Here is a 24,662-nt window from a genome sequence, read left to right as displayed (position 1 = left end):
ACCTACCATGCATACCCTAGAACCTATCTTGTCACAAATTCTAAGATCGGTTTTATGTTCTACCCAAAGTCCACATATATTATTAATTGAACAATTGTAGTGAATTATCACTTTTGATGACCATCATTTGCTACTACAATCCACCGACTAAAAATAATATTTAGTGACACAAATAAATATGAAACATCAACAAAATAAAAGCCTCAATCATAAATATCGCCAAACAAGGAAGCTCAAATTAGTGGTTTCAAATTACACATTTATCATCAAATGATATGGAATACTGCAGGATTATGCGAAGATATAAAAAAAAAATGGAGAACCTATTCCATTCGACATGGGTTCCCGGAATAGGTTAGAATTTTGAAACTTGAAACATATCTTGCAAATCTTGGAACTTGGAACCGGATCTATTCTCAACGGTTTCAATTTCAAATTTCAGGTTCCATCCTAGAATCATGCTCACCCCTTGAATGCACAATGTATGACATAGGTGTCATTTATGAAATAGAACTAAATATAAGATAAGTGTATAAATATAAAAGAATGAAAAATATGTTTACTAGTCACCACACCTCTCCCAATTGCTCAGTATTGATGGATATCTAGGGTTTTAAGAACCGCAAAAAATTACACTAGGTATGTTTATTTTGCGAAAAATGAATGACTTGGGGAAACATTTTCCTAAGGATAAATATTTATATGACTTAAAAAAAAATGAAAGAACGAAAAATATTTTTATTGTTCACGAAAATATCTAGATATAAATTGTTAGCGACAATGAAAATATTTGTCATTAATTGACTATTTCAAGAGATGCGAGCGGATATTTTTAGGAAAATACTTTTCAAATCAAACCACGAAATAAACGCAACAAAAAATGCAAATCCCTCCTAATTCTCCCCTCTACTCTTCCTTAGTTTATCCAACCTAGTGACAACTTTAGAATGATTTCTCTTCTTTCCTAGTATCCTTCACCAAAATGTTGGGGTTTATTCCATATCGGTTGTGGAAATAGCTGGTGGACAATTTATAAGTGGGGGGGAGGAGGAGAGGAAATCTCACCCCTTGAGCTAGTTTTTGTAGTGAGAGATGGCTAAGACCACCCAACCAAAAAAGCTGTTATTTTGCTTAGTCACAACTTCCTTAAAAGTCTAATTTTCGAGAAATCTTATTGCGTATATGCTGTGTAAGAATGGCTTTCTATTACTGTCTTCGTTAGATGATGTATTGTCGTCTGTAGTATGGATGTTATACCGGCAACTAAAATCAATCACCTTTTCAAATTCACATTCAGCCAGGTTATGGGCTGGCCAGGAGCCATATTGACTACAAGAGAAAGGCAAAGGCCAAGCAGATATTGCACAACGCCCGGTTAACAAATATACCACCGATTTTTCTTTTCCCATGCTGTCAAATTTCTTCTGTTTCTGTCCATTGGGAAAAGGGCGTTTGAGCTCTCCCATGTTAGTTGAATGCTCAATATGCTAGATGTTGAAGCTTGATATGGGAATCACGAACTCGGTCTGAAACTCCATTGAGGAATCGATCTGCACGAGGACAAACAGGCGAGGGTGTCCAGGTTTTGTGCCTGGATTGACACTCCGATGCTTAAGTTAGCACCGGAACAAGGGACATTTAGAAGGAAAAAGGGGGGGTAAGAGCTTGAGGATGACAAGAGCGTATTCTAGAGAGAATGGGAGAGTGTTCATGTTCTTGTTGATTATTATGTAGTCCGGTACAATTGTCTCGCCATTGGACATTGGGTATCGACATCCATCTGCCATCCTTACTCCGAGATTCACGGTAGGCACGCGGGCGAAGTTTCATCGACAGTAATCTTGGGATTGATTGGCGCAATCTGATTCGTTGATCATTGATCAACTGACAAAAATCGCGGCCCTTTGATTTTCATCTATCAAAGCCGTCGTTTTTGTTGAAATGCACATTTGAGCTGTATTATTCTAGATCGGATATTTGGTGTAATGTGAAGTTATTAACAAATCGTAATTGACCTATAACTCATTTGTTTAAACTTTTAAGGAAAAAGCGGGTCCAACGGGATGTATTAATGGACTCAAACTTAGGCTCTCTTATGTCGATCTCTTCAAGTGAAGGTATTAGGTTATATTGCATACTCCAAACAAATGGTATTAGAGCCGATGTTTGATTGGTGACAACTACCAATATACATCGGTGTTTTATGACTATCCCAAAGAAGGAATCATGGGAACAAGGTGGTTTCCTAGCAAGTTTGGTTTGGCAAAAGAAACCAAGGATGAAGGGGTGTTGTGATATAGCAAGGTGGTTTCAATGGCAGCCTTCATGGTTTGGTTTGGAGAAAAAGACCAAGGATGAAGGGAAGATTAGAGATTCAAGCTAGACATGCTAATGTTAGAAGATACCTGAATTAAGGGAAATCAAATCTAACAACGAGGGAAAGATTGTTAAATTGCATGTGTGAATGGTGTTAGGAAAACCTCACATCATAGAATTTTTATGTTGTGGAGTAATTAATATATTATAGTTGGTCATAACTTATTAACTTAAGCTTTTAAGTGAATGTAAAACCAATTGAATACGTTAACGAGCTCAAACTTGGGCTCCTCTTGACGATCTCCAAAAGTAAAAGTATTAAGTTTCGCTTGGACATTCCCAATTATTTTGAATGCGATCTTGTAGACTAATCTTTGGATCATGGATTTTCAAATACTCGAAATTGTTTATTCTTCTCCTATATATGTCGGGCAAGTTTTCTTTCTTCACCGATTGCGTCTCCTATCACTTCCTCAAAAAATGTTTCTTGGCTCCCACATATGTTTCCTTCTCGTTCTAAGTTGCTCTTCAAGGTGATCAAAATGGCCGGTTCAAGCTCCCAACCCAACGTCACTCTCGAAATCCTCAAATCAAGGGTGGATAAAAATGCTTGTAAATATTATATTACACTTGCAATATATTAAAAAATTATCATAATAAAAATTAATGGGATTTTAGCATAATACTTTACAACCAAATTTTATGTATGAAATGCTTGAAAAATTAAACGTTTGATTTGAATGCAACAGATTATAGTTTAAATATAAGTGCTTTCAAATAGGGTGACCTCGGATGCCACACCATTATTACGAACAGAGTGAACCTTAGACGAGACTGTTTGTATGCATTCCTGAATATCAGTAAAAAGAAATGCTTCCAAACACAAGGAGTTATCAAAAATTTTCATCATCTTTGCCCAAAAAAAAAATCTTTCTTTCGTCGTTTTTTTAGGTTTTGACAGCGCAGTCTTTTCTTCGGTCACTCCACAGGACCCAGAGGCATCCGATAAGATTGGAAGACTTGAGAGTGTACTCGAATCGAATATTCTCACAGGTGGTTGTCGAATCGATGGTTCCTATCCTGCCCAAAAGAACTACAACTTGACGATGCATGTGCACGCTCGACGTGTTTAAACGATGCATGCCGGAGGAGGACGAGGAAAAAGAGAAAAATAATAGGCCAATCTGAAGGCGAGTGCATGCAGCTCCACGACTCGTGCATGGCACGGTAGCGCGATTGAACCGGGCTGGTCGGAACTCGAAATTCTGCATGGAAACTCTTCTCGGTACTCAGAAGAATGAAAGCGAGCACAGCAAATTTCTAACACATTGAGATGACACAACCCATGACATTAACAATACCGATGTCGAGGAATCATTCGTGCTCTAGGAGATCTGTTTTGACTCTCCAGTTGCATCTCAACCCTCGCATGCATGGATGTCATGCCCTAAATGCCTTACGCTTCGAATCTAAAACCATCGAGATGCATAGCAAGCAATGCTCCCTGGCCATGTGATGAATACTCGCAAGTTTACGGCATCTTGACGCGCCTCAATTCCCGCTGTGTTCGTTAAATGCCAAGCTACTTGGGCGATGGCATGAATCCCTGCACGACGTTTCGGCCAGATAAAACAAGAGTTGGGACCGATCGAACACGCAATGTGATGAATGGTCGAAGGCTTGGTGGGTCTTGACCAGAAAGGTGTGACTCACTGCAATCGCGAGAGCTCTCAGATCTGATCATGTTTCGCTGTTCTAGAAGAGGATGGCTCTTTGAGGCCAGGCCAAGCCAAGCACGCCCGTTCAAGAAAGGATAAAATGGGATATAAGGAAAATATATCTCGGATAAAAATATCTTAAAGGAGAGGTGAGATACAGGTGGATAGGATTTCTAATATCCAAAATATAAAAGTTATTTTTTTCGAATAACAGGTTTTTTAAATTAATAAAATTAAAAAATATGAGAATACAAATAATATTTTATTTCCAAAATAAAAATTCGAAATAACAAAAAAAACCAACAATTTCATTATTATTTTTCCTATTTTTACTTATATATTCGAATTTCTTCCATATTCAGTATATATATCATTTGAATTTATATTTATTACATATTTTACTATTTTAGGAATATTAGTATAGTTTACTATTTAATGAATTTTTATTAGAGAATGATGGAAGGGGTAAAAAGACATAAAAAAAAAGGAAAGAAATAAAAAAAGAGAGAAGGAAAAAAAACGCAATAAAAATGAAGTGGGCTAGAGTGTCATGAGAGATTCTTACATCTCAGGTTGTGCAACTTTTAGGTTCATTTTCATTATATGTCATTCATATCAAACAATTAACTAAATAAGATTTGAAAATATATGGCTTTATTAATGTGATTTATCAAATAATTGATAGGATATAATAAATCCATGGATTTCATATCTCATCATATCCAATCCTATCTTAGCCGGATATTTAGATGACCAAACGTAACCTAATGAGATGTGAACAACTTTCGGGTCTTTAGTAGCAAGATGGGACTTGGGTAGGCTATAGAAAACCATGCAGGTTTTGGGATGATTACCGAAACCAACATGAACTAATACTAAAATGCCTTTATTTCATTTATAGCACGCGTAATTGGTTTCCGATCCGGTATTATCACTATGGAATCGGGAATTGGACTAAGAGAATCGAGCATTGGATCGGATGGTCTTGGGACCTATCTCATCCAATTTTATGCGACATTTCTTGTCAACGACATATTCACTGGATCATCACTCCCTAATTGTATTGCGTTGTCGCTAAACCTAAAAGTCATATTAAGCATCTTAAGCATCTTAAGTTTAGGTTTAGGTTCACATTTGAGAATGTTTTAAAATACATATTATTATGTCCGGTCCAGCTCCCCATTGGAAGTGGGAACCGGATCGACCGTAGCCGATTCCAATTTTATGGAATCGGAAACCGGACTAGAGCTCCCAGAAATTGGACTCATATAGATTTAGTCCGGTTTAGGCAATTCCCGATTCGATCGGTCCATTATGCTCGGCCCTAATTTATAGTCCGTTTTTAAGCATGGGTTTCCATTTTAGGATTGTTAGATGTTAAATTCATTTTGATCATATAAGCTTTGATTAAAAGGGGTTAATCTGCAAACCGATAGGGTTTGTTACGTAATTTGTATAAGATTTTTAACTTTCTAAAAAGATTACTTTTTAGCTAGACGGATTTGAGATTTTATATCGAAGACGAAACAGATTTTTAACATTAGAGAGTGACAAGTACTATTGGGACAGGTTGGGATGGGCATGGAAAATGAAAAGAAGAACCACATGTATCTCGTGCGGCTCCCGTGTCTCCTTCGGTCGTTAATTTCCAAGCCAGCCACACCTGACCCGATATCGCCATTCAAACTTCTTCTAGAGGAACCGGAACCGCGAAAGTCAACGCGGTCCGAAGTTTTGCCGTAGTCGCATGGAGGACCGCGACGGCTTCTGCCGTCTGCAAATTCTTGAGGCCCCCAGCTAGAGAGAGAGAGAGAGAGAGGAGAGAGAGGTCCCTGATCATTTTGGACTGAGAGAACTCGGAAGCTGGTAGCTTGTGGCATAATCGTCAAAAGGGTCGGATTATCAGGTGGGGAGGAAAGTCGGGATGGATCAGATAATGGGCAAGCTGGGGTCGTATTGGTTAGGCCAGAGAGCTAATAAGGAGATTGATTCCGTCGGCGACGATTTCACCGTAAGTTCCCCCTGGCCCTCTTTCCCCCCCTCGGTTTTGCGATCCGCAGCTTCAGCTCATGTTGATCCGGTGATAAAGTTGCTTCTTTTGTGGGTTTTGTTTTCCTTGTCTGTTGTATTTCGGCAATCAGATCATGTGTGTTGTCTGATCTTACTCTTGATTACCATGGCCTTTGTGTGACTGATAGCACAAAGCAATCGTCGAATCTTTTCACAGTGTGTGCATGTCACCTGCCTTGTAATTCAATCTGACATAAACCCATCTGTGTATGCTTGGCATCTCTTGCCCTTCCTCTTATATGGCTTATCTGGTTCTTGTAATCGGAGAAGAGACGGATTAAAGTATTATCTGATTCTTATGCTGGTAGACTTGTTCCCTTCAGCTAAATATGTTCCATTGGCAGTTTCGGAGGAGTTAAGTTAGAGAGTATGATATTGATTATTGAGAATGAACATGCAACCAACAATTGCTGACGGAAATGGATACTATAGTTTTGCTTTTATGCAGATACGTCATAGGTAAACCTCTCTACCACCGATGTTTTCCTTGATAGATTTTCTGTCCACCTATTCACATAATAGGAATGAGAAAAATGCAGAGTTTGTTTGAGACGTGTTTCTGTAGTTAAAAGCACTGATAAAGTTTTGTCCAGGTGCAACTGAAAGCTCATTGGTTTTAAGTTGCTCATGTCTCTTATTTTGGTAAATTTTTATGGGTTTGTGAAGTGCACTAATTAGTGTTTCTCTATCCTTTGAGCATGGTAGTGGAGGATGCCACTGAACAGTGATGGCTTTGCCAATCAGGGCCTGAGTAGCTGTAATCCTGAGTTGGGTCTTTATTCATGCATTTAGACAAGAATCACACGTTAAAAACTAGAGGGTCTTTTCTAAATCTGTGTCTTGGCCTGCTTCATGCATGGTCTTGACAAGCGTGTGTCAGACAGCATATGCCTGTGGTTTCGTAGATCATTTATGAAGTTTCAAATCCTTTGTTGGTTGAAATTAAATTTATCGGCATAGAAATCTACAAAGTGTACAAGACCTGTCTCCCTCTTTACCCCCGCATGCGCAAACACACTTGGGTATCTGCTCTCGCCTAGTGGTAGAAATCAGGGGAGAAAAGAAATTAAACTTGTTGTTATCATCCTATTCATAAGTTCATTAGCGTACAATTATGCATGTTTATTGCCTCTTTTTTTTTTTCTGCTAACAGTTTTTTCTTTGAAAAACAGTCAATGTCAAGCAGCCTCGAAAGTGGAACTAAATGGTTGGTCAACAAACTGAAAGGTTTGCTCTTAATGCAGATCTTGCGTACCACTATTTGCTTTCATTTGTTAATCATTAAGTAATGATGCTCTTAGTCACCTGTTCTGCTCTCTGGAATTTAGAGCTCTTTCTTCGCGTAACATAACCTGGCTGATTGTTTGTACACTGAGAAAAGTTAGCCTTATAGTAGTGATTTTATAGTCTTCCCCCTTTGACAAAAGCTCGCTTCACATTGCCAATGTGCAGTCTGACTTTGATGTTTGCTCCCTAGTGAAGGTTGATGATGACCCTCATAATTGTCCAAATAGATGCTGATGCCCCGGCAGCAAAACTTGAACGCGGATTAAAGGGTTGATGACCTTTGTTGAGTTCCTTAATGTAATATACAGTTTGCCATTAGTCATCTCGTTGGCTCGTCTATTGCCATTTGCCACACCAAAAGATAACCATATGATAGCCTCTTGTTTCCATGGGTCTTTGCAATGAATGTGATGGCATGGGTGATTTGACCTAAACACGGATAGAATGTGGTATTTTAACTATAAAGACAACATGATTTTTTCTGTTTCATTAGATATTTTGTGTAATTGCATCCCTTGCTTGACTGGAGTGGGGCCTTTCAATATAAGAAACAGTTGATGATATAGACACGTCTTCTCCAATATCTTACTGTTGTTAAATAGATTTGAGATGGCACTTTGCAAACGAAAGTTGTAAAGAATGAGCATTTTACATCAGGTTGAGGGCTGTTCCTTTTGGTAGACTTATTTCTTTTGCATGAACCTTACTCATAACTTTGGTTTGCAGGGAAGATGCAAAAGCCATTGCCGGATCTTCTGAAGGAATATGATTTACCAATAGGGATCTTCCCTCGTGATGCTACCAATTACGAGTTCGATGAGGAGACTGGAAAGCTCACTGTCTTCATACCATCAATTTGTGAAGTAGGCTACAGAGACTCTGTTTTACGTTTTTCCACCACGGTGACTGGCATTTTGACTAAAGGCAAGCTGGCAGACATAGAAGGGATGAAGACGAAGGTGATGATTTGGGTGAAGGTGACGTCAATTTCATCTGAAGCATCGAAGCTTCACTTCACTGCCGGTATGAAGAAAACGCGAAGCAGAGAAGCTTATGAGTTTATTAAAGCCGGGTTTACAGTTGATAAGTTTTGAGGTATTTTCTATTCATGTTGAAGATCTTGGCGACTTGATCTTGTATTATAGAGCTTTTGACATAACACGCCATGCGCTTACGCCGTGCACTTTGTGATTGCTTGATGTAAGTAATAAGTATTTGAATTATTCCTCAAAGTTAGACATAATAATATCTGTGTAAACTTCTGGAGTTCACTTGCTGTTCAAATCAATAATCATCTGTAATTGTCAAAGTAGTTCACCGGATGTTGATGATAGCTTCTGATGTTATGCAACTCCTGGATGTTACGAAAAGTTGGTTTCTCTGTAGTTCCGGTTGGCCTTGCTAAAGAGTTATGTTTCACCAGCAGTTGCAAGTCTCGAGGGGCTTTGCAAATGACGCACTGAATGCAAAATCAACATGCAAGTTAACCTCTATCAAGCTGTGTAGGATCTAACTTCTTATCAATAAAGCCTTGAAAATACTCCATCTGTTATGTGGTTTACCACTCCACCTCACATAATTATAACCTTTTTATTTCTTCTTCTTCCTGAAAATTTATGAAAAGAATTTATTCTCATTGAAATAATATTGATTGAAAAGAGAAAATATCTAGATAACATTGAAATGATCACTCATGCATGAAACTTTCAAAAGAACACATGACTATAGTATCTTTCTTTCCTAATATCAAATCAAAACACTTGATAAAGAAACTTAATCAATCAGATGTATTTAGTATACTGTTGGAATATGCCGCATGTGCTGGCTGATGATGACCGTCCCTTTTTCGCACCCCTACGTGCCGCCGCCAACAAGCATTCGTCGCCAAGTTAGGAGTGCCAAAGTTGGGGCTGAGGCTGATGAGGCTGAGGAATCACGTTTTTCGGGTACTCCTCGTAGACCCTCTGGAAGAGAATCGCTTATGGGGAAGAGCTCCTGAGATCAAGAGAGAGGAAGTTGAAGATATGGAAGTCCCTGCACTGCAGAGGACTCAAATGCTAAAAGTGAAAGGATGTGTCTGAATGAACTAGTCTTTTGAATCCAGGGAAAGCAATTGAGACCAGTCATGGGAAGGTTCTTGATGTAAGACTGTGTAATGTACATGAAAGTTCTTCGTCAGGGACAAGGATCAGGTCATGCTGACATGCCCAACTTGCCCCATAGCAAGCCCGCTACCTACGCATCGCCCAGATGGTTGCTGTGATGATGATACCCGACTGGAAGGGTGTCGACACGAATAGCTTTCCGTCTGAGGTGCGAGAAAGAGGCCAACCTCTCCTATGGTTTCCCTAGATCCTTCTGACAGTGGAGGGATGGGTAGGGATCTCGCTGTAAGTTTCTTATTAATTTTATTCATGCGTAAGTTGGTTTGTTGGAAATGCCAGGATGCCGGAAACAATAAGTTTCAGGGGGTAGTTAAGGATCTAGACAAGCTTGCTGCCACTGATGCCATAGTGGTTGTGGAGACTCGTATCAGTGGTTTGAAGGCTGAGGAAGCTACTTGGCGTCCGCCTTTTGTTCACCATCTACGTGTGGAAGCTCGAGGTTTCACGGGCGGTATTTGGATCTTATCGAAGGATTCTAGAGTCTGCATTCATCCTAGTATCAACCGCGTGCAATTTATCGATGTTTGTGTTGCACGATCTGTTAATTATACAACTGGTAGTTCACATGCATTTGGGCAAGACCGATGAGACAGTTTGATTTACGATCTAATGTTCGAAAACAAATGCGATGACAAGTCCTGGGCCAAATCCTCCCCATTTCCGAATCAGTCATGTAGAAGTGATTGCAGTATGAATCCGTGTACCTGTCATGTGCGTACCATCGAAGAGAATGTTCAAGTTAAGCCCCTGAAATTTTGGAGGAAGCACCTCGGCATAGGCGAGTTTTACCATATGGGATAATGGACCCAAAGCTCTTAGGCAATGCATTAGATACAGCGATTGCATAGTGTATTATTAATCATGTGAATTTCCATATTGCCTGAGATTTGGCTGTTTCAGATCATCTCGTTAGGTTCAGGTTGTGTGTTTGTTCGAAGATTGAATTTATAACAGACTGCCTCTTGTTGATTTCATTCAGCCTCAGAAATCAGGTCGATTTTCCCCAATTCGAACGAACTACCATCATCTGCGCAGATACTCAAGCGGTCAACGACATTTTCATCGTAATCACGGTCCATATTGGCAAGAAATTTATACAAATGTGACAGCCCCAGGAACGAAAAACAGGATCTACCGATCTTGCCTTCCATTGGTAGCGGACTATAAGCTAGCTTTGAAAAACAAACTCCTTGACGTGTAAAGTGTAAAGTCGATCCGATCGACCAGCATCATTTTATCACTAACAATCTGTTGCGTTTGGCCTAAAGCAGAATCTCCAAGTCCAGCGCCTCCTGAAACTGGCGCTGCGAATGTTATCGGGAGGACGAGTCGACTGAATCATCTCCCACATCACTCTTATGTCTCCACATTCCTCACAAGACTCCATGTCCTTGTAAAGCATCATGAGGCCATTCATGTTCCCTTCAGTAAAATGTCACCCCATATCAGAAGAAGAGATTGTTTCAAACCCAATATGCTCAATCCAAACATAAAGCTAAAACTCTCCTGCTTCTTGTGTAGAGTGTGTGTGTGTGTGTGTTAGGGTCTTAATGTTACCTTTGGCCTTGTATCTGAGGCATGAAGTGAAGTTGAGAAGCAGAGACTTTGTTTGGAAGAGAAGTGAATTCCTGAAGCAAGACCAACTTCTCCACCTGTTCATCCTCATTTTGCCTTTCCCTCCCTCACAACTCTCTCTTTCATTTGCTTCCTTTTATACCCATTTTCTTTCTTTCTCTCCCTCTCATCTCCTCACTCCACTCAACAAAACAATGCTAAACAAGCTACACGACAAACCTAAACCAGACATGCCACAAAGCAACACAGAGCAGGACAGGGACGGTCCATGCAATCAAATTCCTCATTTTATGCCATGAACTAATCATAATTAAAATACATTGAGACACTTGTGCTTGTCCTCTTAATCTAACAATCATTTAGAAAAGTCACAAGCGTCCAATTTATCGCGCCAAATGCTCTAGCTAATCAAAAATAAACTTGGACTTGAGATAAGTTGCTGATATTCATACCCAGCGAGTCACCTTGTACTATATGTTTATTGCAAGCGAAACAGCAGATTGGATGTCCAAAGTTCAACTGCTTGGTGAAGGTCCCAACCATAACTAAACCAAACTACCCTTAACTTTTTTTGAATGAAACCACCATTAGGTGAGGGGATTTCTTTGCACACTAGATCAGTCAAGGACTCATCAGAGTCAACTACTTCAGCTTATAATGACACTTTTTGAGGAACTACATTGGTCTGGATGAGGAAGTGTAGGGACACTTAAGCACACTCTTGCAAGAAGATAATGGCTTAAGACAATAACAACGCAAGATTTTTTAAGCGTGTGGTGGAGAATTAGAAGGAGCATACTATGAACAATGAGACAATTTTAAGCAGTGGGAAAAAAAAAAAGTTGCTTTGGAATTTTGCAGATTTCTCTTTTCTCTCTCACCAAAGATTCTCAATTCTGTATTTTTGAATTTAGGAAGAACAGGAGGTAGTGATGGGTCCCTGGTCAAACGGTTGGTTGGATTTTCTTTCAGTTCACTGGTGTTTGGGTGCATACAAATTTCTCAGGCTCTCTTCTGGGTTGTCCATTAGCGGCGTGATCAACTTAAAAGTGTGAGCTCAAGAGATGATTAGACAAATGCTGTGGTCCCTCACTGAGTTTACTCTTTTTAAGTATGATTACCAAATTGAATGACCAATTAAAGAGAGTAAGTCATGCTTAATAACCCGTCAATGACCCGCAAATGCGCCCCTCGGGATGCTAGTGCATCCAGTGTTTGGGAATCGTTCTCGCATGCATCGGACGTGCGGCTTGATTGCCCACCAGGGTGCTCTCGAGATCTGGCTCGGTCTGCGGGGACGAGGACGCCCACACACCTCGAGCGGCTTTAACCCGGCCGAAGGACTTGTGTGATTGCCCTGAATTTTATCTTCAGACAATGCAGCAGTTACGAGGATGTCTTAGACGAATTGGGTTTCTTTCACCATCTTGTTGACCATTTCCCCCTTCTTTTACGTAACCAAGTCTTTTAAGAGACGCAAGCCACTAATTAAGCACATAATTTAAGACAAAGTATAGGCTCTTCGCATTGCTTAAAGAGCGAGATTAATCATGAGAACTCCTAAAATTGGGGAAAAGAAAAGGAACTGAACCAAAATGACGTCCTACCAACTGATTATTCTCCCACCAAAATCCGTTCTCTTTGTGATTTGGTTTCTTTCTGTGTCAAAACCGTAATAATCTTCTCCCAAGCTCGAGACATTTTCATCGTTCGGATCATGTACTAACCGATGATGCGACGCTGATGTTGGTTTGATACAGAAAGAAACCAATTGTCATGTCGCACCATCGGTTAGTACGACGTCCCTTTTCAAACGGAATGAAATGACGCGAAAATGAAGATAGACAGCAAGTTGTCTCGGTTTTGTTATCGGAGCATTTCTTCCGGAGGTAAGAACGATTTCGGAGTAGAGCTTGAAACTTAAATCCGAACCGACGAGGAATTACTTCTATTTCAAGTTTCAAAAATTGAAAAACTCATTTCGACAGACAAGTTTTAGGTTTTAAAACCTATAATAAGTTTGTGTTTTTTTTTTTTTTTATATATCTTGCACGATGATGAGTATGCAATCTAAAATAGCTAGTCTGAACTTCCATTTTCAGCGATAGTCATAACTGAAACCTTTTTTTATTAATTTTTTATATTTGTTCGTGTATCTAAATTTAAGTTGCGATGAGTGAATGGTGACGATAAATGATGATCGTTAAATGTGATAATTCATTACAATCATTTAATTAAAACATGGCAAAACCTAAATATATCATGAAACTTGTGATAAAGCGTGTTCTAGAGTATGCAAAGTGATTCTGAATTCTAAAAAAAAATGAGGAACCTATTCCGACGAATAAATTTTAGGTAAAACCTGTGCAAAACCTTAATTACCCCTAATTTCTTCACAATGGAAAAGAAAATTAAGTAATGCTCTCGGAGTGCACTAGTTTAGTTAAGTAACCAAAGAAATGTTTCTATTTTTCAACTATTTTCCTATTAGAGCTCCTATTCCATAACTCAATAAATAAAATGCACAATCGTTGAAAAGATAGCCGAAAAACGAAAGACATGCAATGGCAGGAAAGGGTCACTGAAACTCAGAAAATGAGCAGCAAGGCAAAAATACTCTCAAAATGGGTTGAAGATATTCAACAGAGCTTTGACATAATTACTAGTCACCAGAAAACCAATGGACTTAACAATTTTTTGGAGTAATATCCCAACTTCTGTGACTCTACCTTTGTTCGAAACACAGAATGCCTCAATGACACTTGGAGAAAATACTAAAGCTGAAGAAAACAGGCTATCCAAGTATCGATGCATCGGCGCATACAGAATTTTCAGGCGAAATCATCAGAAGCGCTTCATCAATTAAAAAAATTCTCAACAACGCATGCATTACTTAGCAACAGATTCTGACAAGGCACAGCTTAAACAAACTTCTACACCAATAAGAGAACAAAAAGGACTAGTCCAATTCTGAAGAACACAGATTTTGGGAGGATTGATTAATGTAAGTTTAATAGTTCAAAATATAAGTGCTGCAAGCATGTATGTAGTCTAGACATGTCTAGAAGGAAAGCAAAACATTCTTCTCTACCGCCACGTCCATTGCTTCCTTCGAAGAGCCCCAAAATAATACTGATGATGGACAAATTATCATGCACATCCTTAAGCGGTTGCAGATGCTTGGGCTGCAAGCCTCTTCTTGGCCTCCTCAATAATAGACAGCTTAATACCTTTGCCCTTGGGAAGGGACACCCAGGGTTTTGTTCCTTTACCGATAATGAAGACATTACCCAACCGAGTAGCAAACTCATGTCCAAGAGAATCTTGGACGTGGATGGTTTCAAAAGTACCCTTATGCTTCTCCCTGTTCTTGATGACACCAACACGCCCTCTGTTCCTTCCACCAGTCACCATGACAACATTCCCAACATCAAATTTGATGAATTCAGTGATCTTGTTGGTCTCAAGGTCAAGCTTGATGGTATCATTGGCCTTGATCAGAGGGTCTGGATAGCGGATCGTACGACCATCGTAAGTGTTCAGATAAGGGATGCCCTTCTGCCCAAACTGGACAGATCGCACTTTGCATAGCTTAAACTGCAGATGACAAACTTTTTGTGAGCATAGAATAAAGCTTATTGCCATCTCCACTTCCACAAAGGAACAAAGGATACTTTAGATGAATAATTATTTAACAGAATGATAGATTAACACCGTTATAAAGTCAAGGCAGACAGAATACAGACCTTTGCCTCATCATCCCTAATGCTGTGAAGCCTGAATCTACCCTTTGTATCATAGAGGAGGCGGAAGTTCTCATTGGTCTTGGGGATTGACACAACATCTGACAAGACCATAAAATCTTAAATTATAATTGACTTGCATAACACAAGAGATTATAGCATGTAGCAGAATGAACAATGGTCAAGTTGCCCATCTATCCTGACCACCCAAATCAATCCACATTTTACTCGCACTATTATATGTTTAACAATGGGAATTTCAGTTTCCTAAACATTCTATCTCCCATGCACTTGCATTAAAATACATCTTACAAGCTTCAGAGACTGTTTCAAAAGAAAAAGGGAAACTATAAAAACAATCCTCAACATTTCCCTCAAGAACACCTTGCATCATCTAATTTCAAAAACTATTTGCACCCTCTAGTTTCAAAATATCTTACTTTGCATCCCAAGGTTTCAAAAAGGACCCTCGCGCCCTGGCCTTTGCTTTCCATAGCTTCTTCCCAGGTGTGGTTTTTAAAACCTTAAGGCACAAGGTGTATATTTTGACATAGTGGATGCAAAGTATAACATAATAACATATTTGTGGATGTTCTATGTTATTTTCCCCAAGAAAAACAGTTTGGTTAGGATGCACACAATTGTAGCACAAGTATAGTTTCTCTGAATGAAAGGGGCACCTCTAGAGCACGTGCATGTGTCTAAATGTATGCTTTATACATGATTCCTAACTGCATACAATGGCAACATTTGATAGCCAGCTGTCTGTAACAATGACTTAAACGCTTCGAGATAGCTTCACAAGTAACCAAGTATTCAGACACAGGTAACGATATGAATGATTTCACAGGAGAAGATCAAGTGAATGCTGATGCCATCTCGAGTCTCGGGTTTACATATATAATTTCTGTCTCATTCATAGGCAAGATGAGATGCACAGCTTCGGGGCAGAAAACGTATAGTGCACATACCCATGAAACCAGTAGGATATGTCTTATCCGTCCTCACTTTGGCATCAACAAGAACTTGGCGCTGCATCAAGATAGCTATAACCTCACGATATGTAAGGGCATATTTCAGCCTGTTACGAAGGATAAGGATCAATGGCAAGCATTCCCTTGATTTGTGGGGTCCAGACGAAGGCTTTGGCGCCTGCAGAGTGGAAAAGAAAATTAAGAAAGTTATAATCAGAAGCACAAGAACCAAACTCCTAAGAGAGAAGATCGCCTAAAAAGGATCACTTACAAAGGCACCTCCTAGCTTGTCAAGCATCCAATGCTTAGGGGCATTTAACCTCTTCAAATGTTTCTTCAACCCTCGAGCCTGCAATGCAGAGTGACACTGAGTGTCAGGATCTATAAAGTGCCTTCAAAACTAGTACTAGTACTATAACTCTAGCCCCCTTAACCAAAAGAAAAGTAAAAATACAGGCGACCAAAATTCTGTAAAATAAGTACCAACTCAGAATTCTTTTAGTAACCATCAATTCAAAGTTGGATGAAAGATTTTCAAGCAAAGAGGAAGCAAGCTTGAGGAATCAAATTCTGAAGACTCCAGATATGTAACAAAGCACCTAACCCAATCTATCCATATTTTGGGCTACAGTCAATGAAATTTCTGTCGTTTTAATTTTGACCAAGCTTTATGATATAGACCAATTCAATCATTCTTAAACTCTTTTACTTCAAATTCAGTTATGCAAATGCTTATTTCACTAACAGAAACTTGCAGTCAAAGCATTGGAGAGATACTTTCAGTTCTGAATTCACCAAATCAACACTAAAACCTAAAAGGGTAGTGTTAAGAAGAAGACATCGACGCTCAAATTATATGCCCGTAGAAAAAATTCCGTGAACCCCATAAACCGGTATCACTCAGAATTACCCTCAAAATTGATTCAATTGCCCGAAATGGTACCCCACATTAGAAAGAGCTCACCCCATCTGGGAAGATGCAAATTACACAAGCAACTAGGCCCAGCAATGCAAAGAGCCCGATAGTGATTGCAAAGTTAGATATTTACAAGACACCGATCCATCTAAGTCACCATCAAAAGACACATGCATGTTCTCATAAAGAGCTCGCGACTCCAATATCAGTTCAAGTAACGAGATACTCCGGGAGCAGACTTGAAGTCCGAAACAGATAACCATAATCGCCATATCGCTAATAGATCGCGAACACGCGCCGAACATCTAACTAGGTTCGACAATGCCGGCGTCAAAACGAATTGAGCGCATCAAATTCCTACGCTTTCCCAAGTTGACATTTTCGAAATACAAGGAAGCGGGATCAAAACAAGTGAAAATCCAATCAGATCACAAAAGCAGAGCAGATTCGCAGCCGCAGAGAGAGAGAAGCAAACGACCGGTGAAACCAAATCAAGGGGAAAACCACTGACCATTTCGGATTAGCTCAGCTCGACGATGGAGGGACTTCAGAGGTCGCCGGCTGGTGAAGCTGTCGAGAGATCGAGAGAGAGAGAGAGAGAGCTAAAACCCTAGCTATTGAGAAGAAGAGTGTTGGGGTTACGTGGGTTCTCTTCTCAAATGGAATGAACTTTTGGGCCTACTCTTACGCCAAGGCCCATTGAACGGCCCAATGCTCCGGTTCCATAGCTGCCGGTCCGGTTCATTGTTCATCAATTCATTCTCCTTGAGTTGGAAAAACTTTCAGACACGAGCTCGTTAAGAGGAATTGTAAAATTGACTCAATTTAAATGTCGTAGAGTTCACTGGGTATAGTTTTGCCATTATATGCTACGACACATTTTTTTGGTTATACATATTATAAATCTCGACGCCTCAAAAGGATCGACTTTTAAAAAGTTAAATGCTTTTTGTCAAGCATTATGTAAAAGATATATGTCTTTCTCTCCGGGGTGATTACAACTACAAGAAGCAAGGTGAGACACCCTCTCGGTCTCCAAGTCCATCAAAATGAGAAATTGCAGTATTGATGTGTTCACTATAATTCCATTGACAATCCGGATCGGATATACCCCTTTCCTCGGCTTTCTCACTTTTGTCTCGTTCTTCTCCAATGCCGTCGCTTGAAAAAAGAAAGACACCCGATTTGCCCGACTCTCCCAAATGCTGGCCACCAGCATCTCTTTTAAGTCGGTGATAAGTTTCGACTTTTAAGGGGTTAGAACTAAATTCCAAATGGATATACTTCAAAATACATACTAGACCAATTTCCATTAGTTTTGATTTATGGGATTATCATGATATTTTTCAATTTTTTCTTTTACTAAAGTTGGATGTACTCAATCTGTTTGGTGTATCCCTCCACTCAGTAAAGAAATGTACACTTCAATTAGCACAACATCCTTAAAAATCATCAAACGAACAAAGAAATCATCAACCCAATGAAGTTTGCCCAATTTTTGGCCCTAAATTACAAGAACATCAAGGAAAAAAAAAGGGTTACTCCCGTGGATCCCAAAAAAAAAAAAAAAAATTTGAATCCCAGATTCAAAATTGGCTTCTCAATCTCGAACGATGGAGTGAATCAGAATAGAAGCCTCGTCAGTAGTCGGACTTGCAACCTCTGCTCACCAAACGGAGAAAAAAAAAGAATTAGAAAAATTGGCACCGATGCTACTTAAATTTTTACCCAACATACAATATCAATAATAAATTTTAGTAAATTTTTCGTTTATCCAATAAAATTCTCGAGTTATTACTGAATATCAAATCGAGTCCTTAAACTTTCGATTTATTTTCCACTCTTAATTTCTTAGCCCGTCGTGCGAAATGAAAAGAGAAGCCCAATAACTTCCATTAAATACCAATATATAAAAAAAAATTATTATGAATGTTTAATATTAAATATTCAAGTCAAAATTTAATGAAAATCCTTAGTTCTTCTCACTGCTACCAGTTTATAATTAGAAAGAATTTTTTTTTAGGAAAAACATATTTGTAACTTTTTTTTTTAATTCTTAAATCTACCTAGAATAGACGGAGGCAGGTGAGAGACGATATTCTCGATGATGCCCCCGCCGCCGACCTCTTCAGCCTCCGACTTCGCCGCCGTCTTCTCGCCTCCTTCAGTCGCCCGATGTCCCTCTATCTCAACATCTCCGGCAGCAGCATCAGCTCCTCCTCCCTCTTCACTTGAGTGAAAGAAGCTCGAGAGAAGACTGCTCATCACGCCACCACCACCACCACCACCACCAGCTTCACTTTCGCCATCACTCCTCGGCCTCGAAATCCCACCGAGCTCGCCGCCTCTTCCGCCGTCCTCGACGTCCAAGCCTCCAGCTTTCCTCTTACCCGACGACTGCCCCGCCTCGGGGCTCCCCGGAGAGACCAGGTCCGAGATCAAGTGACCGATGATCCCGCCGCCGCCGCCGCCGCTTTCTTCGCCGACCTCGCGACCCCCGTCTGCGGCGTCGTCGTGTCCACCGCCGGCTTCATCCGCCGTTGTTGCTGGCGGTGCCTTTTCGGGGACGATGGCGGAGAGGAGACTGTTCAAGAACGTCTTGCTCTCTGGGTTCTCTGCTCCATCCTCTGGTCGGTCCTGATGCTCACCTCCGCCGTTCCGGAGGGAGGTCGGGCTGAGATCTCGCTTCATGGCTTCGTCCAAAATTCAAATTTTTGGAAATTGATAAGCATGCTTATACAGAGCTTGAAAAAAGAAAAGGAAAGGGACAAACGTCCTCGTCTAGAGCTTCGGTCAGAAGGAGAAGCCGTGGCTTTATTACACGTTCTTCGTGGCGATTGTCTCTTTCTGTCACCAGTGGGAAGGCGACACGTGGTTTCTCGGCCGATGTGTCTTCCGTGACTCGCATGGGTTTCCGCCGGAAGTCGGTGGTAATGCTACTTAATCAACTTTGCGAAATTTTGTGAGGCTAATATTAAATAGACGTGTAGTTTAATATTTAAATAATTTATTAATTTTTTTAATTTTTAATCTGTTTTTTTTTTGCCCGATGTTAAAGCTCTTCTCGTTTCGCGAAAAAATTAATATTTTTTAATTATTTTCTCCTTTATCTCTATTTTTTAATTTTGTTTTTGGTTTTCTTTTCTACTTCGACCTGCTGCCATCTTGCTAAATCATGGCGATGGCCAACGAGCAGCCGCACGCAAGCTCACTAGCTTCAAGCGAGCTGAGCCGAGCCACATTTTCTTGAAAAATGGTTTATTGAAAAGTACTTTTTAAAAGTGTTATATTTTTCGCGAAACAAACAGAATCTTTATTAGCTACGCTCTATAACAATAATAGCTACGTTCTATAACGATAAGACATTCAATTTGGCATTCAATTTTGGATTAGTCAAAGAGAAATGATTTACTAACATCTAACCATGACTTTGTACAGTGTATTTCACTGTTTAAATATACTTTTCCCTATGACTAATTATTTTTTTTGGTTTGATACCACGCAAAGCCTGACATACAAATGATTTCATGCGACAAACTTAAGAGCACGTACTTAAAGAGAATCACAAAACTTACATGCATTGTAAAAATTCGATATAACCTTAAAACATTTCTTTTTTCCACTAGCTTTTGAATATGTGCAAAATAACACGCAGGGCGACACTCGAAGGTCTTTCAAGGAGAGTCTCAAACGGAACTTATCCAAAGAGAGATGAAAAATAACACAGATGGGAAACTTGACAAGCTTTAACTCTGCCCGCTCCTCCATTCTCAATCTTATGCAGAGAGATACTGGAACAACATGAAGCCCCATCTAATACAAGATGCATAATGCCAATCCTCTCAATACAGAAACACAGGCAATTCATTCAACCTGACAAGCCCCAAATGAAAAGTAGATTTCACTTAGTTAGCGTTCTCTTCCCTCGAACGGACAAAATACAAACGACAAACCTTGCATTTCAAGGGTTTGAAGGCACTATCGAACAACTAATTCTGATCTCAAAATGAGCCATCACCGATATATGCAGAATAAGAGGAATCTGCTTTTTAAAGTGATGATGCACAGGTTAAATTAATCAGTAATAGATCTTAGATGTATCATTTGAACCGCAGGGCAACGACCATAGGCGATGCTATGGGCTTTTCCGAGCTCTACCATACATGGCCTCCTCCTGCTCGGCTCTCTTTTGTGCTTCCCTCCTCTCCTTGCGTCTCGCATCCCTTGCAGCCGAGTCAGCGTGGACTTTCTCCATTATTTGGGTAAAACCAGGTATAGTCCTGTCTAGTTTGTTGTACACTCTAGTGCTCAAGTTGAAGAATATCCTAAACATTCTCTGAGAGGACAATAAACAAAGGTCAGGAGAGGCATCATGCATAAAGCTCAAGTTGAAGAAAATCCTAAACATTCTCTGAGAGAGGCATAATGCATAAATAGCTTTTAGCCGTTCTCATAACAAGAAAATAACCAAAAATATCTCATCATCCCTTCACTAAAAATCCAACAAATAGCTAATGCTCTGCAGTGACAGCTATAACGTGCCACTAATTAAACCGACTAATAACTGGGGACACATAAATAAGGTCATCCTTTCTAAGTGTCAAAGAACTTAATGAAACCAACACGAAAAACGAACTAAAAGTATGGCGTGAGAGCTTTCATCAAAGATGCGTGGGCTTTTAGCTCAATAGCAGTAGAGGGGGGCTGAGAGCTAGATTACACATGAGAAATTCACCAGGAGCCAGGAAGAATTGATAGGGTCCTTGGATTTCTCTAGCAAGGGAAGGGCACTGGCAGTTAAAGAGACATTTTTTCTTTTTAAAATACCCTGGGGCACAAGCACAGGCTTGGCTTCTGTAAAATCCAAGCAAAGGTAATTATTTTTTTTTCCCTTCTTCTGGATGGGCCAAGCAAGGATTGAAATGGGAAAATGTTTGGTAATCCACTCTCTCCGTTCCCCTTTCCATATGTCGGTTGCCAGTCAGGATTGTAAAAGGCAGAAATCTTTGAAATAACATTCTCAACTGTCAAAAGGGTAGCCATAGCCAACTGGGCCCAAGGTTAATCTTCCACTTATGCTTTTAAGTATAAGACTAGCTTATTAAAATAGTGATCAGGAAAGAATGGGCGACAACATTTGGAAAAAGGCTCTTCACTAGTCACCATTTAGCCCTTTTGATTTTTATTAACTTGGGTGATAAAAGAGAAGCTGAATAACAAATAGAGAGGCAAAGAAAATGAGCCATACTAAGTCGCACCTTAACATCCTTGTTCCAATGCTGGATGTATGGAGGACCTGTATGGTAAGTACCAAGGGGTAGACGGTACCATTGTCCACCATATGTTATCTGATCCATTGCTTGTTCAACGCTCAAAACTTCCCAAGGCCTTAAACCAGGTATTACTTTAGCCAATTGGATCCTGCATCATTAATAAGTACACCCACATGGTGAGGCATTGGTTATTTGCTCCAAATGGTCAGTGGCTAAAAGGACTAGCCAGAAGACAGACAATACTTTCTGTAGTACCTGAGATCTTTTGGGATGTACTTGTTTGGCATGTGGTCAGCTTCTAAAATGGTTGTAAGTTCTGAACCACCAGCCCAAAGAAATAGGGCATGACTTGGAATTCTCATTCCAGGCCAAACACCATCATTGGCTTCGAGTACCGCTAGATCGCGTCTCTTGCTTTCTATAGCTTCTTGCTGGAGCTGCTTGTAAGTTTTCTTCTCTTGCCCCTTGAGAGGTACCCAAGGAGGTATTCCTTTCTGGAGTTTGTGAATGAATGCAGTGGCCGCAGCACCTAGTCTCACTGAAAGCCCATAGCAATGAGTAAAAATATATCTCATTCACATTGGCAAAAGAAGTAAACAAAAAGCAGTTTTGACATTTTTCCTGGAAAAGGGCAGCGCTGGTGAACAGTAGTATTCTTCTACCAAACCTGAAGATGCCCTTCTGTCAAGTCCAATGGCTAGAATTGACAACATCAATAAATCTACGATGAGACCAGTTCCCCAAACATGGCACTTTCATCCCTTATCATGCATATGTAGAATGCTTTACACAATAGACTATGCTTGCTGTGACTGACTATACCTTTCCTGTACAAGACGTTTAAATTTGTAGCATAAAAGTGACAAAAAAATATGCCTACCTTCCCATGTGGCAATGGCAGGTTCTAGTCCATAAACCATATGAATTGGAGCCCATTCATCCAGGTCCTCACCCCAAACGAATGTGTCCTTGTCAATTATTCCAGCACCCCAAGCTGTTTTAAGTTGTATTAGTTCCATTGGTCCTCGAGTTCGACCCAATCGATCCTTATAGTACCAGCCACCACTCCTCATGATAACTGTCATATCAACAACCAATCTATCAGAACACAATTTCATAAACAAATAAGATCCACCATCTACCCCATAACAATCTGTTAATGCTTTTAATTAAAATAGGCATGCATACTTGCAATTACCAAATGCACACTGTTGACTAAACCACAGAGGGTCAGTAATGACAGTGGAAATACTAACTTTGGTAATTGAAACATGCATAGAGATGTACCAGCATTACGAGCAAACAAGCTCACATATTCTCGTTTGAATGTACCAAATAGCATTAGCAGGAAAGAAAGAAACATACAACACAGAGATTACACATGTATCAAGCTAATTCAAAATCAAAAACAAAACTTCTCTTATATCATAAGGAGAGATATACCACATCGGAAATTCTACAAACACATCTTGTACGACAACACAAGCAACCAGAAAATCCAATCTTAAAGATGATCAACCAACTATTCTACAAAAAACTTATCCACCAACTCAATACAAGATCAATCTCCAACAAAACTTACAATCATAATACCGCTTCTCGAGGCGCTTATACCCAATAGCCTGTGCAACGTCAATGGGCCGCCCCGGCGGGTATGGCCGTTGCCTGAAGCCCCAGAGCCCGAAGAAAAACTGCCGCGCGAAATCCCAGAACTTGTCATCACTCTCCTTCCTCGTCTTGATCGCCTTCCTCGGCATCGGGCGGCCGTCGAGCCCCGGCACGTGCGGGACCGCCTGCCACAGCTTCTTATCCTCGTCCCTGTACGGCTCATCATTCTCCTGGAGCTCCAACTCGTTGTACTTATCCGCAATCTCCTCGGCTCGCTCCATGAACTGCACGACGGGGCTCGACCTGAACTCCTTCCACCATCTCTCGTTCTCCTTCACCTCTTCCTCGGTGGGGTTCTCTTTGGTCTCGAAGACCGGGTCTTCGTTCAGGATCTTCTCGACCTCGGGGGTGTGCCTGTAATCGGGCAAGTTCTCGCATTCCCAGAAGAACTGGTCCAGCATCTGAGTGTAGATGCCGTCCTTCTTGTCGGGCTCGTCGTCAGGCTTCTTGGGTTTGACGCTTGAGCTCAGGGAAGCGAAGTTGGGGGCGCTCTGGGAGTTGGGGGAGAGCGACTGAGCGATGGCGTTGAGGTTCAAGAGAGGGATTGGGTTCGGGGGTTTGGTGAACCAGTTGTCGAAGAAGTTGAAGTTGATCGACGCCATTGGAGAGAGAGCTTAGAGGTTGTCGAGAGAACGGGAATGGAGCTGGAGAGGAGTGTCCAAAAGGAAGTGTAGATAAAACTCCATCAGTCCGTCGAAGGTCGAAAAGCGTCATGCAGCTGGCCCAGTTCAATGCATTGGTGTCTTGGACTATATAGGATTTGGGCCTTGGGCCCTGGGCCCATGACCCAATCTAAATACTCTCTCTCTCTTCTCTAAAGTCTTATCCATTTGTAGATGGAGCTTCGAAACAACTGGGCCTAGGGGGCCCAAAAAAAAAAAAAGACCCAATGAAAATCCGAAGTAAGCTCCCTGACATCCTATTTCACCTTGGCTGTGTTGTATATGACCATATGTT

At 40.4% G+C, this 24,662-nt stretch overlaps 4 protein-coding genes across 4 annotated transcripts; 1 reads left to right on the top strand and 3 right to left on the bottom strand.

Moving 5' to 3' along the window:
- Window positions 1-5,644: 5,644 nt before the first annotated feature.
- Window positions 5,645-8,679, top strand: LOC115749235 (uncharacterized protein At5g01610-like). The gene is made up of 3 exons (XM_030685971.2): window positions 5,645-6,045; window positions 7,277-7,331; window positions 8,118-8,679. The coding sequence occupies exons 1-3, from the start codon at window positions 5,959-5,961 to the stop codon at window positions 8,483-8,485; spliced, it is 510 nt and encodes a 169-aa protein (XP_030541831.2). The 5' UTR covers window positions 5,645-5,958; the 3' UTR covers window positions 8,486-8,679.
- A 5,285-nt stretch (window positions 8,680-13,964) lies between these two features.
- LOC115749234 (40S ribosomal protein S4-like) lies at window positions 13,965-17,405 on the bottom strand. The gene is made up of 5 exons (XM_030685970.2): window positions 17,276-17,405; window positions 16,120-16,197; window positions 15,846-16,026; window positions 14,878-14,975; window positions 13,965-14,728 (listed from the first exon to the last, which is right to left on the bottom strand). The coding sequence occupies exons 1-5, from the start codon at window positions 17,276-17,278 to the stop codon at window positions 14,294-14,296; spliced, it is 795 nt and encodes a 264-aa protein (XP_030541830.1). The 5' UTR covers window positions 17,279-17,405; the 3' UTR covers window positions 13,965-14,293.
- Window positions 17,406-18,146: 741 nt separating this feature from the next.
- On the bottom strand, window positions 18,147-19,644 carry LOC125312608 (glycine-rich cell wall structural protein 1.8). Its single transcript, XM_048271151.1, has 2 exons — window positions 18,831-19,644; window positions 18,147-18,426 (listed from the first exon to the last, which is right to left on the bottom strand). The coding sequence occupies exons 1-2, from the start codon at window positions 19,453-19,455 to the stop codon at window positions 18,365-18,367; spliced, it is 687 nt and encodes a 228-aa protein (XP_048127108.1). The 5' UTR covers window positions 19,456-19,644; the 3' UTR covers window positions 18,147-18,364.
- Window positions 19,645-20,503: 859 nt separating this feature from the next.
- LOC115749233 (protein TIC 56, chloroplastic) lies at window positions 20,504-24,369 on the bottom strand. Its single transcript, XM_030685969.2, has 5 exons — window positions 23,620-24,369; window positions 22,918-23,115; window positions 22,293-22,575; window positions 22,023-22,185; window positions 20,504-21,100 (listed from the first exon to the last, which is right to left on the bottom strand). Exons 1-5 carry the CDS (start codon window positions 24,305-24,307, stop codon window positions 20,900-20,902), a joined length of 1,533 nt encoding a protein of 510 aa, XP_030541829.1. The 5' UTR covers window positions 24,308-24,369; the 3' UTR covers window positions 20,504-20,899.
- Window positions 24,370-24,662: the final 293 nt, after the last annotated feature.

The sequence above is a fragment of the Rhodamnia argentea genome, chromosome 10 (genome assembly GCF_020921035.1).
Source record: "Rhodamnia argentea isolate NSW1041297 chromosome 10, ASM2092103v1, whole genome shotgun sequence".
Classification (NCBI taxonomy): domain Eukaryota; kingdom Viridiplantae; phylum Streptophyta; class Magnoliopsida; order Myrtales; family Myrtaceae; genus Rhodamnia; species Rhodamnia argentea.
Note: the sequence above shows the minus strand (reverse complement) of the source record. Positions and strands in the feature narration are given on the sequence as shown.

Coding starts and splice junctions, on each gene's coding strand:
- LOC115749233 (XM_030685969.2), bottom strand. CDS start 24,307: ATGGCGTCGATCAACTTCAACTTCTTCGACAACTGGTTCACCAAACCC. Junction 22,186..22,292: donor TACATCCCAAAAGATCTCAG/GTACTACAGAAA, acceptor TTAATGATGCAG/GATCCAATTGGCTAAAGTAA. Junction 21,101..22,022: donor ATTGGAACAAGGATGTTAAG/GTGCGACTTAGT, acceptor TTGTCCTCTCAG/AGAATGTTTAGGATATTCTT.
- LOC115749234 (XM_030685970.2), bottom strand. Junction 16,027..16,119: donor ACAAGCTAGGAGGTGCCTTT/GTAAGTGATCCT, acceptor TCCACTCTGCAG/GCGCCAAAGCCTTCGTCTGG. Junction 14,729..14,877: donor TTAGGGATGATGAGGCAAAG/GTCTGTATTCTG, acceptor TGTCATCTGCAG/TTTAAGCTATGCAAAGTGCG.
- LOC115749235 (XM_030685971.2), top strand. CDS start 5,959: ATGGATCAGATAATGGGCAAGCTGGGGTCGTATTGGTTAGGCCAGAGA. Junction 6,046..7,276: donor CCGTCGGCGACGATTTCACC/GTAAGTTCCCCC, acceptor TTTGAAAAACAG/TCAATGTCAAGCAGCCTCGA. Junction 7,332..8,117: donor GTTGGTCAACAAACTGAAAG/GTTTGCTCTTAA, acceptor TTTGGTTTGCAG/GGAAGATGCAAAAGCCATTG.
- LOC125312608 (XM_048271151.1), bottom strand. CDS start 19,455: ATGAAGCGAGATCTCAGCCCGACCTCCCTCCGGAACGGCGGAGGTGAG. Junction 18,427..18,830: donor CCTGCCTCCGTCTATTCTAG/GTAGATTTAAGA, acceptor TTTGGTGAGCAG/AGGTTGCAAGTCCGACTACT.